This window comes from Eucyclogobius newberryi, unplaced genomic scaffold (assembly GCF_026437365.1).
Source record: "Eucyclogobius newberryi isolate DKJ021-1_F unplaced genomic scaffold, fEucNew1.0.hap1 SCAF_10, whole genome shotgun sequence".
NCBI classification, from domain to species: domain Eukaryota; kingdom Metazoa; phylum Chordata; class Actinopteri; order Gobiiformes; family Gobiidae; genus Eucyclogobius; species Eucyclogobius newberryi.
In genome coordinates, this window is record NW_027315724.1 from 16,009,121 (window position 1) to 16,025,019 (window position 15,899).

General features: G+C 39.6%; 1 protein-coding gene across 1 annotated transcript; it reads left to right on the forward strand.

The window, feature by feature from the left end:
• The first annotated feature begins 11,839 nt into the window (after window positions 1-11,839).
• ctsc (cathepsin C) lies at window positions 11,840-15,654 on the forward strand. The gene is made up of 8 exons (XM_072461839.1): window positions 11,840-12,084; window positions 12,314-12,459; window positions 12,855-13,009; window positions 13,141-13,296; window positions 13,583-13,701; window positions 14,382-14,513; window positions 14,591-14,823; window positions 15,077-15,654. Exons 1-8 carry the CDS (start codon window positions 11,925-11,927, stop codon window positions 15,341-15,343), a joined length of 1,368 nt encoding a protein of 455 aa, XP_072317940.1. The 5' UTR covers window positions 11,840-11,924; the 3' UTR covers window positions 15,344-15,654.
• Window positions 15,655-15,899: the final 245 nt, after the last annotated feature.

The window sequence follows — 15,899 nt, forward strand, 5'->3', positions numbered from 1 at the left end:
ACGATGACGATGGTCTCTATGGGGATGGTCTCTACAACAATGGTCTCTGCGACGATGACGATGGTCTCTATGGGGATGGTCTCTACAACAATGGTCTCTGCGACGATGACGATGGTCTCTATGGGGATGGTCTCTACAACAATGGTCTCTGCGACGATGACGATGGTCTCGACGACAATGATCTCTTTGAGAACGGTCTTGACTCTGATTACTGGGCTGTTCTGTTTTGTGTTTACATGTGTGCAGTAAAATGCACTATACCTGTGCTCACACCAGATTTAGTGCTGTTTGACAGAAGAAAGTAACGCAAAATTGACCTGCATTCTCTGTCTGTGAGAGCCAAGCTATTTTTGTGGTTCGGGTAGTGGCCTTAAAGTATCAGGCTATCAACTAATTAGAGATAGTGAATGTGATTGTGTGGGGGTGTGTGAGTTTGCTGCGTCAGAATAAGTCAAAGTCTATGTGGAGTAGTTAAGGCTTTTGAAGGCACATACAAATACACACAGTCCGTCTGAGCACACAAATGTTACAATTTGACAAGCTATCCACTGTAAATAAATGAGAGGGGATAGTCAAACCCAAAAGGTTTCTTCAAGTGCACTGATGTAACATAACTATTACTATGTTACCATGAGAAACTTACAACATTTGTATCGAATTCTGTTTTCTCTGTTATGCTTCCTCAGTCCCTCTTTCACTTGCATATTGCATACTTTTCATATTGTCTTTTTTGTTCACTTTATTTCATTTTATATTTTTTTTTTATTTGAGCATTTGAATGTATATTTTCTACTGTTCTTCAAGCAGTCGGGACCAAACATTTTGTAATATTTTGTGTCACTTGCGAAAGAGGGACAGGGGACTGACAAACCATTTCCGTGTTTCGTTAATCCGCTGTCAAGTTTTATTGACTTTAATTACAAGGTTTAAGAAGTCTTGCCTTCCAGTTTGTCGATAATGAATGACGTTTGACACTCGCTCTGAATATTTTAAAAGGTTGCGTTCACGTTCTAGGGGGAAAAGGCCTTTGTAACTTTATGGGAAATGTACTGTTTTTGAGAGAAATATCCAAAATAGATAATAAACATTGAACCTTTATTATTATTGGTTAGAGATTAGCTCCACAAACGTCTTTGGAGTTGAATAATGACACCACTTTAGTGAAAAAAAAACAATTTCTCTTGATTATTTGTGCTGACAGAGAAACCGGTGAACTCTGTACCAGTTTTTGTTTCATGTGGATATAATTACAAATAATTACAGAGATATCAGCCACAAACCAGGTCAACAAATCTGCAATCTGACAGTTAATCAGCAAATTCCACCATGTAATTGAACCTGCTCTTCAGTCCAGTTTTAAACTTTAGGGAATAAAGAATGTTTTAATGTCACGTGAATGCAATCTTACAAGTAAAAGTTAGGAAGGTGTGACCAAAATTCTGCTAATGTATTACACGTTTGAGAAACAGGTCTTTTGTGTGTGTCTCTCCAAAATTAGCCCTTTCAGACTAGAAAAACGGATACAGCATCCGCATAACATTTCGTGTTGGTGTTTTGTGTGTTTTACATCAGATTGACCATAATCTTAGCAGAATCTCTGTGACAGCTGACAAGGCAAATGTAGTATTTTTGTTTTACAGTAGCCAACAACAACAACAACGACAAGAACCAACTATAATTCTGTAAATAATAAGGGCATGCAAAGATTGTTTCGTTTCAGATTAAAGGGTTTATTTACATATCAGCAAATGAGAAAAAGAAAAAACAACCTTAGAACATCATACAGTAACAATGTGTGTTATGACTACTGAATCTGTGTTACTACTCTAACCGTGTGAGTAACCATTCCTTAGCAAACGTTGTACGTGTCAATATAATAATACTTAATATCAGTATGAATATTGTGCCAAAGGGGTTGGGGAGGGGCTAGCCTAGTTTGTGGGTGTAAGTGGTTTCATAAAAATGTCAGCGTGAATTTATATTGTTTTTGATATTTTATATATGAATATGATCATATTTTCCAGTGTTAAAGCAATATGATCCATTTGTAAATGGTGCACATTTGAGACATTTCTAAACTGTGTCTTAGATAGTTATTTTTTCATTCTGATTTGTGGACAGTAGCAAGGACTGTGTCTTTTTGTCACTTGTCTTTACTGGAGGACAAACTTTGTGCTTTACATTGTGTGTGGCGCTCTGGTTTGTGGTCCAAACAAAGAGTGAAAGTGCCAAACTTTTTATTTTTTTTACAACGTCATTGTTGCACTACTCTTGCGCTGGTTAACTATGATACAGACGTGATCTGCTCAGGTCGAATTGGCTTGTCAATACAGTTCCAGATTTTAGCTTTAATTATTTATAGCTCAATTTGAGTGAAATGACATTCAGTGACATTGATAAGTTTAAACAGATAACAGCTATTCTGTGCTGTTTCCAGACCACTTGTGAGGAGGTAACCAGTGCTGTGTGTGGTTGGTGTTGGAAGCTGAGCATCAGCACTTTGGCGCCGGCTCTCGGCCCCTGAGCCGGGCTCCACTGAGGCTGCTGCCTCTGCACAAACCAGAGCTTATACATCTCTACTGTCTTATTCTCTTAAAGGGCTCGCCTCTCACACATTCTGTGATGTTCCATAGAAACGGTGGAGGGTTCTCATTGTCCACCCAAAGTATGTCTCAACATTACATTCTGGATATTATCGTCTTGGTTTGTGATATTCTATAGTATGGTCTTTTGGGATTAATATTAGTCAATCTATCATTTCAAAGGCCATTGAACAAAAAAGACTTTAGTCCCTCTGACTGGGTTTGACCTGGGTCAGAGTTTAGAGCAGGTGAGGCTGCCCCTGCTCTGCTGGCCTGTATGGAAATGAAAGAGCACAGAGTTACAGTGGGAATGGAAATTGGCATTTTGCTGACAGACTGAGAAATCTGCACTAACACCATCGCTCATTTTAGACTTGCCTCAAGGATCATACAGAGCTATTGCGTACATTAGCCTGGCCTGGTCAAGGCTAAATTGATTTTCCCATTTTTCTGCAGTCAGAATAAAGTGATGACAATGCATAAAACATGGTTTATCCATAAAGCCGTGGCCATGTCGAGTGACTTTATAAATGCACTCTAAAAGATTGCAATTATAATCCCTGCGCTCAAAAGTACTTAATCCAAACAGGCTTGGTTTGATGATCATTGAAAAAACAAACCTTGAGCATTTATTGCATACTAATAATGGTACTGTTGTCACAGGAGGGACTTCCTCTGGCAGAGGAGAAAGTTGGTGTTTCCAAATGTCAACAGTATTTTTAAACCACATTTGATTGCTGCCTTTTCGAATGAATTTATTAGATTGCTTGTGTTCAAATTGCTGATGAACGGTACTTGGATTTATTGGACATATTTGAAGTGAACTGTTTGCTTTGTGTAAAGTATAGAGCTGGCAAGATTGTGACAGTGTTATTGTTAATTATATTTCTAATCTAAGAACAAAACCAAACTAAACTGTGATTATAATATATAGATGTTATATAACTATCTTTGCGGGATATATGCTGTGTGCTTTTTACATTTGACTCACCTTTGTGGTGGATGGACAACTTTGAAATTTGACACATGTCAAGAGGTGAATGTTGTCTATGTATTTTTTCACTTTAATCAAATGCGCTGATAATAATTGGATAGTTTTGTATTTTTAGAAACTATAAGATTTTGAATTATACATTTCCAAAGACAAAGCAATGTCGGTCTGGACATTTTCCCACAATTTAACTTGATCAAATTAATTTTAAAGTCTCCAGAACTACCTGTACCGGTGGTGTAGAAACTATTGGTTGCTGAGCTGGATGAACACTACACCACAAGGAAGAGTAGTTTATATTATAATAAATGGCATTTACTAAACTTTTTATTACAGGACTTATTTTTTCCTTTTTCTTCTGATTTTCAGAAATACAGAATGTAATTTGATGCTAAATCAGTGTGACTCAGAAATGATTCATTTGCATATTTGATGACCTGTTTAATATTTTGCTTTGTTAAGTGTGAAATGTAAGAAAATACGGTTTTATCTGAGGAGTATTTACATGGCTTTACGTGGGGTGTTTTGCAGGCTAATTGAAATGCCTCTTTGATCATTTAGCCCTATAATCAAACAGTTTTAAAATGTCTACACTTCATAGCTCCATGCTGCCTAGTGTGCATGTAACTGAATATTCACTGATACATGCTCTCATAGAATCATGCTTTATTTTTCACTGGTATAGCCTCAATAATGTTCAATGAATCTTGAACTCCAAATTTAACTGGACACAAGACACTGTTAGAGGTGCACTTGGCACTTTGAATACAGTATACCTCTTCAATCTTTCTTTTGAGCAATAAAACTTGGAACAAATATTTCACAAATATATTTGGCGGTGTTATTACCACATTGCTATTATCATTGTGGCTGAATATGAACAGCTTATCCTGCATTACATCTAACTACATGTACACGGACAAATACACAGTAAATTCTACAGCTAGCAGGATCCATTGGACTCCAGGGGCAGCCTCATTTATTGCACATTGACGGGTCAAGAATCACTTTAGAGGAAGGACTTGATGAGGCTCATTTATTGACTCATTGGTCTTCTGACAAAATATTGTGCTGCCACGACAGAATTTCAACAGAATAATTTATATAACCTGAATTTTTTTTTTTTTTTTAAACAAAAGCAGTTTTTTTGGATTTCTGGTAACAGACAGACCACATAAACTTATATGAAAGACATAAGGTAGAAACAATCAAGTGTTTTGTCTATGATTTTTTGCATTGATAATTATTTGTGTATGTACTTTGAAGTACCTTTTAAATTGTTATTAAAATTATGCTTGGTTATATGGCTTTGTTCTGTTTTATTCATTTTCTTTGTCTTCGAACTTATAACATTTGTTTTAGGATACAGTGATAATATTTCATAGGTGTGGTCACATCTTGAAGTGTTGCATTGAAGCAGTGCATAGAAAAGCCAGATTAGTGCACACAGTGGATGAAGGCACAGCCCGTGTCTGTGTGTCCTACATGTCAATGACTCCAGTCAATAGAAGCTGTGAGTCCATGCTCTGTCTGTCTGTGATATCTGCTCTGTCTCCTGCTGCTCAGCCCACAGTCAGACACAATCCTTTCATTCAGAGCGTGAGGCGCACAGGTCAAGACTACAAATGTCAAAGTGCCTTATCGACACACTCTCCTCATTTCACCCTCTAATATTGCATGTCTGGTCAGGATGCCCTGTCACTTTTCTGAGTGCAGCAATTGTTATCAAATGGAAAACTGTTGTAAATGGCTTATTGTGAAAAGAAACATGTCAAGAGCGAAGTAAGATTGCTCCATTCTTGTGAGGTGAAATTACAATTTGGAGTGACAAAATCACTTGTGTGCATAAATTTAAGTAAGATGCTTCAAAGTACTCAACTCTCCATTATCTCAGTTCAATTGCTTGTTCCTGTTACATAGTGTGAATGACATGTTTGTGGGTTCGCTGCCATCAGATTGGGCCTATATATAAGTGTGTGTGGGCAAGAAGTGTTATGGCAGCCTGTGGTTAACACCGGGTGAGCTCGTGTTGTATGTGGACATTTACTATATATACAAAGTTGTGTGGGCTGCAGCATATGTGTGTCTTCTCACGTGGGTGCACAAGTGTCCATGAAGCCACTCTACAGGGCTGGTGTGATCAGCCGCACTCAAGTAGCTCTTCCCACATCTTCACAAAGTGCCCCTTTTTATGGCTAATCAATGGGGTTATAGTTTTGTTGCTAACGGGAACTCCAACACGCATTATGTTTGGCCATAGGTCTATAGGTGACTGAATACACTGCTATTTTGGTGAATCTATCTAAGGTGAAGTGCATCATACACACTTCACAATTTGAAGGCCATCCTCCAGATAATATGATGGTCAAATATATAAAGCTTTTATATCAGTCAGAGGATGAAGACCAAAATGCCCATTGAAGAGGCAGTTCCAACAACTGAAATCAAATTAAATTTGAAATGGGCAGCTACATAAATGTTTGTTAAGGCTGGGGTTGATTTAATTCACTTTATTAAAGAGAAACCCAAAGAGAACAATTATTTTCTTCATGGGTAAAATAAACAACACACACAGACACAGACACAGACACAGACACAGACACAGACACAGACACAGACACAGACACAGACACAGACACACAAACACACACACACACACACACACACACAAACACACACACACACACACACAAACACACACACACACAAACACACACACACACACACACACACACACACACACAGAGTATCCAAATAAGTGCACCACTGCTGGTAGTCCTTGACCAGTTCTTTAAAATCATTAAAAGGCATTAAATGATTTAATTTAAAAAGTCTTCCACAGGAAGGGAGCAAAGTTGTTGTAAGCCTTTTTTCCTGTCTCTGTGTTGACACGATGGGACTGTAAGAGAAACAATTCCTGAGACCTCAAGCGGTGACAACTTGAACTGATGTGCAACAAACTTGATAAATAATCAGGCCAAATGTCTAGAGCTTTATAAATAAACAAAAGGCAGCGCTGTTCTCTTCTTGCATCCAATGATTGTCATTCTACTTTAGAATATAATTCAAAGTGGGGAGTTCTGAATCCTTCTCCTGTTATGAACCTTAGAGCTGAATGTAGAATGCATCTATAAAATAGCACCATAATCCAGCACTGGGAGAAATGTAGCCTGGATTAACGGGTTTCTACAATTAAGAGGAAAACATGTTTTATTTCTAAAGAAGAATGACGCATGTGTTTGTTGAAGGAGAGTTTATCATCGATCCAGATATCCAAATATTTGTAATGGGGTACATTTTCAATCATATTACCATCAAGCGTAACAATAGATACCTTTTTTGCATACAGCATACAGAATACATTTTGTTTTATTTGAATTAATACACAATTTTAAATGGAATATTTTGAATCACTTGTGCACAAGAAGGCGCCTTAGTATACAACATACAATTGCATCAGATTATGCCCAATTGCATTACCAGACGGTTTAGTTGTAAATAAGTACAAGTTCTGTTTTCCACCAAAGAGTATTTTGTAAGCAGCACAAAATTAGACCACTCTTGATGATAATCATAAAGCCTTTTATTTGTCGTAAACACATAAGTAAGAGCCTAAATCAGCTCTGTGATTGGCTGTGCTTGGGTGGTCCACCCACAGTTTCACTTATAGTCTGCACCTTAGCATGTAAATATTAACAATGTGCCAAATATTTGAAATATAATAAATATAATACCTACATAACGGTTTGCTGTGTGAAAATCAGGTACCACAGCTTTAAAGGTGGTTAACTATGTAACGTTTTCTATTTGAGAATCCAATACCTTCTTGTCTCCTTGGAGATTGTTGGTGCTTTACATGGAACAGCTTGGGATGTTCCACTGTATGCCATTAAAATATATCAATCATGTTTTTACAGGTGAAAAACACAGTAAATAACATGCATACTTACTGAAAGCGGAGTCGCCTCTCCATAGATCTGACCTGTAACTTGGCCAGGTGGTGCCACCAGCAAAGTGGTAACATCTCCATGGAGACAAGCAGGTGGCAGACCTTCCACTAGAAATACTATACAATACACTTTTATATACACAGCTGACCTTGGTAAAGGTTGAGCTGAGCGGGGACTGTAAGGCTTGTGGATAAAAGGGAGCTGACTAGAGAACAAATGTGTTGCAGCCAATATCGCAGACCTCAGAGTCACTTGAGTTTTAATTTCCTGTCAGTGGAAGCGAGAACAATATCAAGATTGAAACATGACTTGGTATGAGTCACTCTTGCAGGGCGCTTGCTGGGTTCAGACTGTTAGCATTCATAACCTCATCTCGGTGTCTGCCTCTGCCTCTGCTCTGTGCTCGCCTTCACACTGGCACACTGTATATAGTCAGACGCACACGTATGACTGACACCCTGCTCGCTCATACGCTCATACACACTTTCACTTACACACAGACTAATAGCACTAATGAGGCTGCATGACTAATTCCTCTTCAACCCTTTCTTCAGATGAGCGCTTATGGTCTGTCAAGGAGATGAGTCAGTCTATGTCATGGTTACTATGGTGATCAAAGCCCTGAGTACTTCCCTTAAGTGGCCGCTGGCTGAAATAAGGCTCTTTAACCCCTTTAACCACACACCAATCAGGCACGACTGGACAGAGAAAGTAAAGGCTCTGGATGTTTTTTGCCCACACAGTTTTTTACAGCTTTCAGTTGGATCCTGTGTAACATGTGAGTATATGAAAAAGATGATCGCTTGTGTGGGCCTATGGGTAACTATGGATTGCAGGCTTATTTTAAATGGCTGGGAAATGTATAATCCTAAGCATAGCAAGCAATAGGCTGGTACTTCCATGGGTAACATTATAAGACTATTCTTAATAAGGCCTTTAAGCTATTCATTAAATACATTAAAAATCAAGATCAAGCCTATAAATGTCTAATATTTCTCCCATGTGGTCAACGATCATTTGCTCTGGAATGCAATAGTCAGCAGTTTTTAATTCAGTAATCATTGCATTTATTTAGCGTCTTTCCCCACCCAAAGCGCTTTACAGTGTATTATTTATTCAGTCCACACTTGGTGGTGGTAAGCTTCTATTATAGCCACAGCTGCCCAGAGGCAAACTGACAGAGGCGAGGCTGATCAATCTGCGCCTTTAGCCCCTTTGAACACAACACACATCACGCACACAGTGTCACCGCTCCCATAACGCATATAACTCACAGTGCGTAGGGCGTCAAATGCTCCGAAGGGAACCAACCTGCCCAGGCAGTTTGGACAGAATGATATAGGCTATTTGTGCTGCATCTGCCCTGTTCTTTTTCAGTTAAACAGTGAGCCTTCAGTAAGCATAATCTATCTTTTGTTTTTATCAATTCAAACTCGGACTCAATTGTGGCCTCTCTCTCCATGAGGTTTGAGATGCAGGGGCAGCTACACAAGCCACGGTTTAAACAGACACAGACAGATCAGGGGCAAAGGGGACTTCGCATACATAGTCTACAAACCACAAAGAGCAAAACTGTCTTCAAATGATGAAAACTGGCCTCATATTCAATTAGAAATCGTGAAAAAGAGAGAATGATAAGGGTAAATGGGAAAAAGAGGGCCACTTTGTTCTGGATGATGAAGAAAAAAGACAAATTCACATTGGAGGGATTTCTGTTGGAGAAGTGTGTCATATTTCTTTATAAGCCCATGTCAAAGTGCCCATTATTCACAGGGAAATGCAAACTGTTGAAGAGGATGTGGCAGCAGGAGGCAAACCACTATCACGTGTTTTGGGACTATCCTGTTGTTAAGAAATGTTGGACAGAGATCAATAAAACTTTACAGACAATTTATGACCATCCCATTGGATTTCAGAACAATGTATTTGGGCCTCAGGGCTCTCTCTGGAGCGTCCTTCTGGCTGCAGCGGAAAAGACTCGAAAGCGAAAAATGGATAACACAAAATGCACCGACGCTCAAGGACTGGACTGACTGAATATTGGACATTTGTGAAATGGAAAAGATTACATTTGAACTTAATTTGAAAATGGACAAATTTGACAGACTGTGGACTAAATGGCACGAGTACTACACGAGTATGATTTTTTCCTTTTTTCATTTATAACTGTTGTTGTATGTCTGCTTTTTTGGTTTAGTCTCCTCTCTCTGGTCATGTTTTGTTTTGCTGTGTTCCCTTTTGTTATAAATTTGAAAAATAAAAACTTTTAAATATAAAAAAAGAAAAGGAGAGAATGAAACAAGACATGTAATGCGTCAGCTGGCGCGGTGAACCGCAGAACTGACATCGCAGTGTGGGCAAAGTTCAACTTCTTCTTACAAAAGTCTAAATTATATAATACTATATTATGCACATCAATTCAACAGAAAGCATCAATAGTTTGCAGTCTGTAGTGTTTTTAGAACCTTGATCTGTTCTGCAGAAAAGCAGGAGAAGGGCTTCTGGTGACGCTGCAGCAGGCGCGGAGCAAGGAAATGTAGGGACTATGAGGGCCCCTTTACGTGAGTAAAGAGTTTCTAATAATATTATATATAAAATACACCAGAATACAGAAAATTAATTGTTTTTTTTAGAACCCCCAGATTGAATTTAGGGTTGTGATTTATGCAATGTTTACATAAATAAATAACTTAACAAATAGTCACCTTAAGGTTGTTTTACAGACATCAAACCTTGATATATTTTTTACACCTTCAAAGTGGGATGGGGACACAATTGAGCATTTCTGCTTAGAGCATCCAAATGGCTAGCAGCGGCCCTGCACACACACACCAGTCATACAAGGCAAGATGGGTGAAGTGTCTTGCCTAAGGACACACTGACGCCACACAGCTGCCCCACTGTGGGACCAGGTGTTTCCCAGCCCTCTCTCATCTAAAAACTAGCCTGGCATAGCTTCCGAAATCTAACGAGATCAGACATTGCCAAGCAGGTGTAGCCACACTATGTACACTAGAGAATCCTAAACCTCACAGGATTCATAAACATTTAAACTTACAATAGGACTTCTGAACAACCTAGACCTAGGCAGAGACACAGTGATATGCTGGACATAGCCCAAATAATAATGCATTAATAAGTGTTCTATTAAAGGTGGTATGGACGATTTTTCGGCGATTTGAGAACGCGGTCTGATACAACACACACGTGCGTTTGTTTATTAGCGCAACGGAGCGCATCACATCGCTCGTCTCCCGTAGATTTCTGTCCACTTCTGCGTCAGCTCGAACTGTCTTTCTCCGTCTTTATTTTGCCCCGTACACTGAGGGAACTATATCATGATAGATCCATGCGCTTAGGCACGCGGAAACATGGGGACGAACCGCACGCGGCTGCAGGTGAGCGATAGGTGCGTTTTATGATTGATACGTGGCAGGACAAATGATTTATCCACGCCACGAGGAAATATGATAAAAAATTTGCTGAAAAAAAATCGTCCATACCACCTTTAACTGCCACCTATACCCAAGGGTAGGCTTAATTATTCAACTTGTTGTGGAGTTCAAATAGTAATTTATATGGTTGTGCTTTACTGTCTTACCAGAATCAGAAAACTTGAATTGCCATCATTGCCAATGAACAGAATTCCCAAACATAGGAACTTGCTTTGGTGATATGGTGCAACATAAAACAATGAACAACAATGACACAATGTAAAGTCAAAAAGAAAAAGCTATTTAAATCTGTTATAGTTATAGGATAAAATAAAAATAGGCTAGAAGATAAAAATAGGCTGACTATGTTCACAACATTTACAGTTGAACGCCAGCCAACAGAAAGCATAACAGTAAACTGCTGAAGACCTGCACAATCGACAGCAAATTAAATAGGCTACAAATAAGTGTTAAGCAACTAACCTACAAAAACAGAAACATTAAACTAGGCTTATAAATAGACCCAAACAATTTTGGGGCTCTTGTGCGCATGTGCATTGTATTAAAAGTCACATGACAATCACAAGTAGGGAAAAAAGACGCGTTGAACAAAGATCACGAAATAACAAGAGGGCTTCATGTTGCCATTCGTAGGCGCTTTAGCTACATATAGATTCACCGGCATTTTTGTACAAACTTTGACTATGTGAAAATCATTTGGTGAAAATGTAAATTCTAAGCTGTTGAAACTTAAACAAAAGCTTGGCCTCCGTGTTAAACACAAGATTAGCATAACTACTTGTGCGAAGTGGGTGACACTTATCTTGGCTTCCAGTGCTCTTTGATAAAGTTGGGGTTGCATAAACGGGAAGTTCAAACTCCGCTTGTTGTTTGTCTGTCGGTGGCTGTACCTGTGAAAGCTGCAAACCTCGAGCTGCCTCCTTCACATCACCATCACCTCCACACCATGAAGCTCGGGGCTTTGCTGCTCTGTTTTCTCCTGATCTGGGTCGAGTCCAGTCGGGCTGACACACCGGCGAACTGCACTTACGAAGACCTGCTGGGCACATGGGTCTTTCAGGTGTCCAAAGGAGGTCAAGACAAGAGCATCAACTGTTCTGCTGAGGGTAAGCTTTGTTTTTATGTAATTTGAGAGTCATTTGTGCGGAATTATTGCGTTTTGAATATTGTTTTTCACAAGCGACACGTGAGTGAGGCAGGTGGCTCTATCATTTCCTGCTTTTTTTGTCATTACACATAAACGAAAGCAATGCAAGAACAACGCAGGCTACAAACAAATCGATGCATAATAAAGTCTGGCATTTAAATTGATTATTGTTTTATTTTTTTTTAAAGCTGTTGGAGAAAGTTCAGTGACGGTGACGTTGGAAAAACTGTCGGTAGCCACGGATGAACTGGGCAACACAGGCTTCTTCACCCTCATCTACAACCAAGGGTTCGAGGTGGTGCTTGGTGGATACAAATGGTTTGGGTTTTTCAAGGTGAGTCTTCCTCATTCTGCATTTGCTACTCCTAAATGTCTATCAGGTTGCTTGCAAATGTGTGTTAAGGCTTAATTTGTGTTAGGAACAGACATTTTCTCATAAAAGAATTAGAGTTCAAAAGAACAGTGCAAATGTATGTGTGTGTGTGTGCATGTGTCAGACGCCAATCACGTGAAACTTGTCATAAGGAAGTCATAAGGAAGAGCCACATTTGGTTTTCTCGGGTTTTTCCAGGTTTATACTTCCTCATTATACAAGACATTTTTTGCTGTAATTGTTCCATTGTAAAACCTTGTTCTTTATTTTCCTTTTATTGAATGGACATGCTATATTCATATGATGCTATTTTACACAAATGCACATACCTTTTCTTAATTTTTCTTTCATTACAGTATTCTGGAGATGGTTCCCAGGTGATCAGTTACTGTGACCAAACCCTGCCAGGATGGGTTCATGATGTCTTGGGAAACAACTGGGCCTGCTTTGTAGGGAAAAAAGTGAAAGCCGTGGAACCCCGAAGAGAAAACAAGCCTATCTACAGCAGCAAGTAAATCTACCGCAGTATTTGCAAAGACTGTGGAAAGTTGCATGACATTCTCCTGTCTCTGCAAATATCTACATCTTATCTTTTCCTGCTAATCAAAATCAATATTTATTGATCTAATCACTCTATTTTAGGTATCTTCAGAGCTCCTACAAACACAATCTCGACTTCGTTGATGAAATCAACTCTGTTCAAAGCCTTTGGAAAGCTCATCCGTATCCTTATCATGAAACATTCAGTCGATTGGAGCTGCAGAACAGAGCTGGAGGTCCTGCCTCTCGGATCCCCGTGTGAGTACTCCATCATGTCCCTGTTCATCAACCTGAGCGATGTTCAGCTTCCTTTTATGCAACACCATCACTCCACTCTTGTGTTTAATAAATAAATAAATGACAAACTGCACCTTTTTTCTTTCAGGGATAATAAAGTGCAGTCATGTTGTTTATAAATCTCTCCCATACTCTTACATTGAAGGTCAAAGCTGGGCATGAATCATATGCCCAGCCTAAACCCTGAACAGTTTTTTTTTTTGTTGTGGTTAACATAATTTGTGATCGTTTAAATGTACCTGCACAGACGTGTCCGCCCAGCACCTGTGACCAGTGACATGGCCAAATTGGCAGCTGCTCTACCAGCACGCTGGGACTGGAGGAATGTCAATGGTGTCAACTTTGTCAGTCCTGTGCGAAACCAAGGTAAATCATTACACATTTTAATACACAAATCAAGTCAAGTATGGCAGATATGATATTTTTGTACAGACACTTGAGTAGCTTTTCCCTGTAACAGCTGTCAGTTTTGAAGAGGATTTACCAGTACGTTGACTTCCCTCTTGGCGAGCTTTTGCCTGGATTCTGCCTTCCCCCGTGTTTCTGCACAGCCTAGTGTGTGAGAGCACAGATTATGTGTGCTGACTGAGTGTCTAAGAGGGTCTCGGCAGGACTGAGTATAAAGATCTGGAGAGGGCTGGAGTGTTTCAATGGAAGCCCTTTAAGCCTGTGTGAAGCTCTTTTTGCCGCAGTCTCAAGTCCACAACAGCTGAAATATTAAAGGGATCCCTCCAAATTAAAAGTACCGCTTTGTGGCCATCTCTGGTTGAATCACATAATCAATAAAATCCACAATAACCAATTACTCTGCTCATTAAAGTATTAAATGTATTTTCTATCACCTTTTTTCATTACAATGCGGTATAAAGCTTTTTTTTCAGACTATGTAGCTCTCTATTGGCTCTTAGCTTCATTGTTATATGCAGCAGTGAAGCATCCAGGCCAATATCCGCAGTGTGAAAGCTCTAACCGGATCTGTTTGACTTATCTCAAGTACAATGCACGTGTACCTGACTTCTGTGTGAACCTGTAATGTTCTTTTTCAGCATCATGTGGTAGCTGTTATTCGTTTGCTACAATGGGAATGCTGGAGGCACGAATCCGAATTTTGACTAACAACAGCCAGACACCCACCCTCAGCCCTCAGCAGATTGTATCCTGTTCAAAGTACTCCCAAGGTACATGAACAAAAGTACTGCATTATTATGAATAGAGAAAAAAGACAATTATTTTGAATGCATCTTCTCATTTAAAGGTTGCGATGGTGGATTCCCGTATCTGATTGGGAAGTATGCACAAGACTTTGGTTTGGTGGAGGAATCCTGCTTTCCCTATGTGGCAAAAGACACCCCCTGTGGCCTTTCTCAGAAATGCGGGCGCACTTACGCTGCACAATACAACTATGTCGGTGGCTTTTACGGTGGATGCAGTGAGGCGGCCATGATGTTGGAGCTTGTCAAGAATGGACCCATGGCTGTGGCGTTTGAGGTAAATTACGTGTGTTTTAAATTCTGATGTTTCATTCCATCACCATCCATCCATTTTCTACCGCTTGTTCCCTTTTGGGGTCGCGGGTGACTGGAGCCTATCCCAGTGACTTCGGGCCTTAGGCGTCATTCATTCCATCACATTTTTATTTTATTTTTTCGCCCTGTGGGGTTTGGTAATCTTTCTACTTGCATACTGTTTAGCACTTAATTTAAGTTTGCATTATCAATGAGTTAATACTATTTTCTTCTAGGTGTATTCTGACTTCATGCACTACAAGGAGGGCATCTACCACCACACTGGTCTGACAGATGCAGTCAATCCTTTCGAGCTGACCAACCACGCCGTGCTTCTGGTGGGCTATGGCCGCTGTCACATGACTGGGCAGAAGTACTGGATTGTCAAGAATAGCTGGGGCACCGGCTGGGGAGAGGAGGGATACTTCCGCATCCGCAGAGGGAGTGACGAGTGTTCCATTGAGAGCATCGCTGTTGCAGCTGATCCCATCCCCAAACTGTAGCCGAGGAACTAAAGGGGAAAATCTCATTGTATTCAGGAAGATTTGAAATTGGTAAACTTTGTTTTTATTGTTTTTACTAGGTTCTAGATTTTACTGATACAAAGGCGAAAAATAGAATTTGTTGCTGATGCTCTTCATTCTCAGGGAAACATACATTGGATTTTAAATATGTGCTCTTATTGCACATGTGATTTTATCCAGCCAGGGAGAGTATGGGGGCTTTTTAATCAAATCTTAACAGGGAATATTTGATACTGCCATCATGTAAATTATTTGTGATCCTTTTAAAATGCTGCCATAGTTGTACTATTTGAGTTTTAAGAAATGTAAAAGTTTGCACTGTTTGACAAAACGAAATTAAACGTGACTAAAACTAAACAAAAATGTGCTTGTTGTGTTTAATAGTTAATAGTTGTGTGTCAAATGTTTTCGCCAATTCAAATTGACAAAGTTGGTAATAGTAATATTAGTGCTTTGACTCTGTCTCGTGAGGTGCTCAGGGAGCGACACTCCCACAGAGTCCTCCGTGAGTCACAAGGTCTAGACGTCTTGCTCC

Bases quoted from the DNA above. Each gene is read 5' to 3' on its own strand.
- ctsc (XM_072461839.1), top strand. From the start codon at position 11,925: ATGAAGCTCGGGGCTTTGCTGCTCTGTTTTCTCCTGATCTGGGTCGAG. The intron at 12,460-12,854 runs GTGAGTCTTCCT...CTTTCATTACAG, and splicing joins AATGGTTTGGGTTTTTCAAG to TATTCTGGAGATGGTTCCCA. The intron at 13,010-13,140 runs GTAAATCTACCG...ACTCTATTTTAG, and splicing joins AAGCCTATCTACAGCAGCAA to GTATCTTCAGAGCTCCTACA.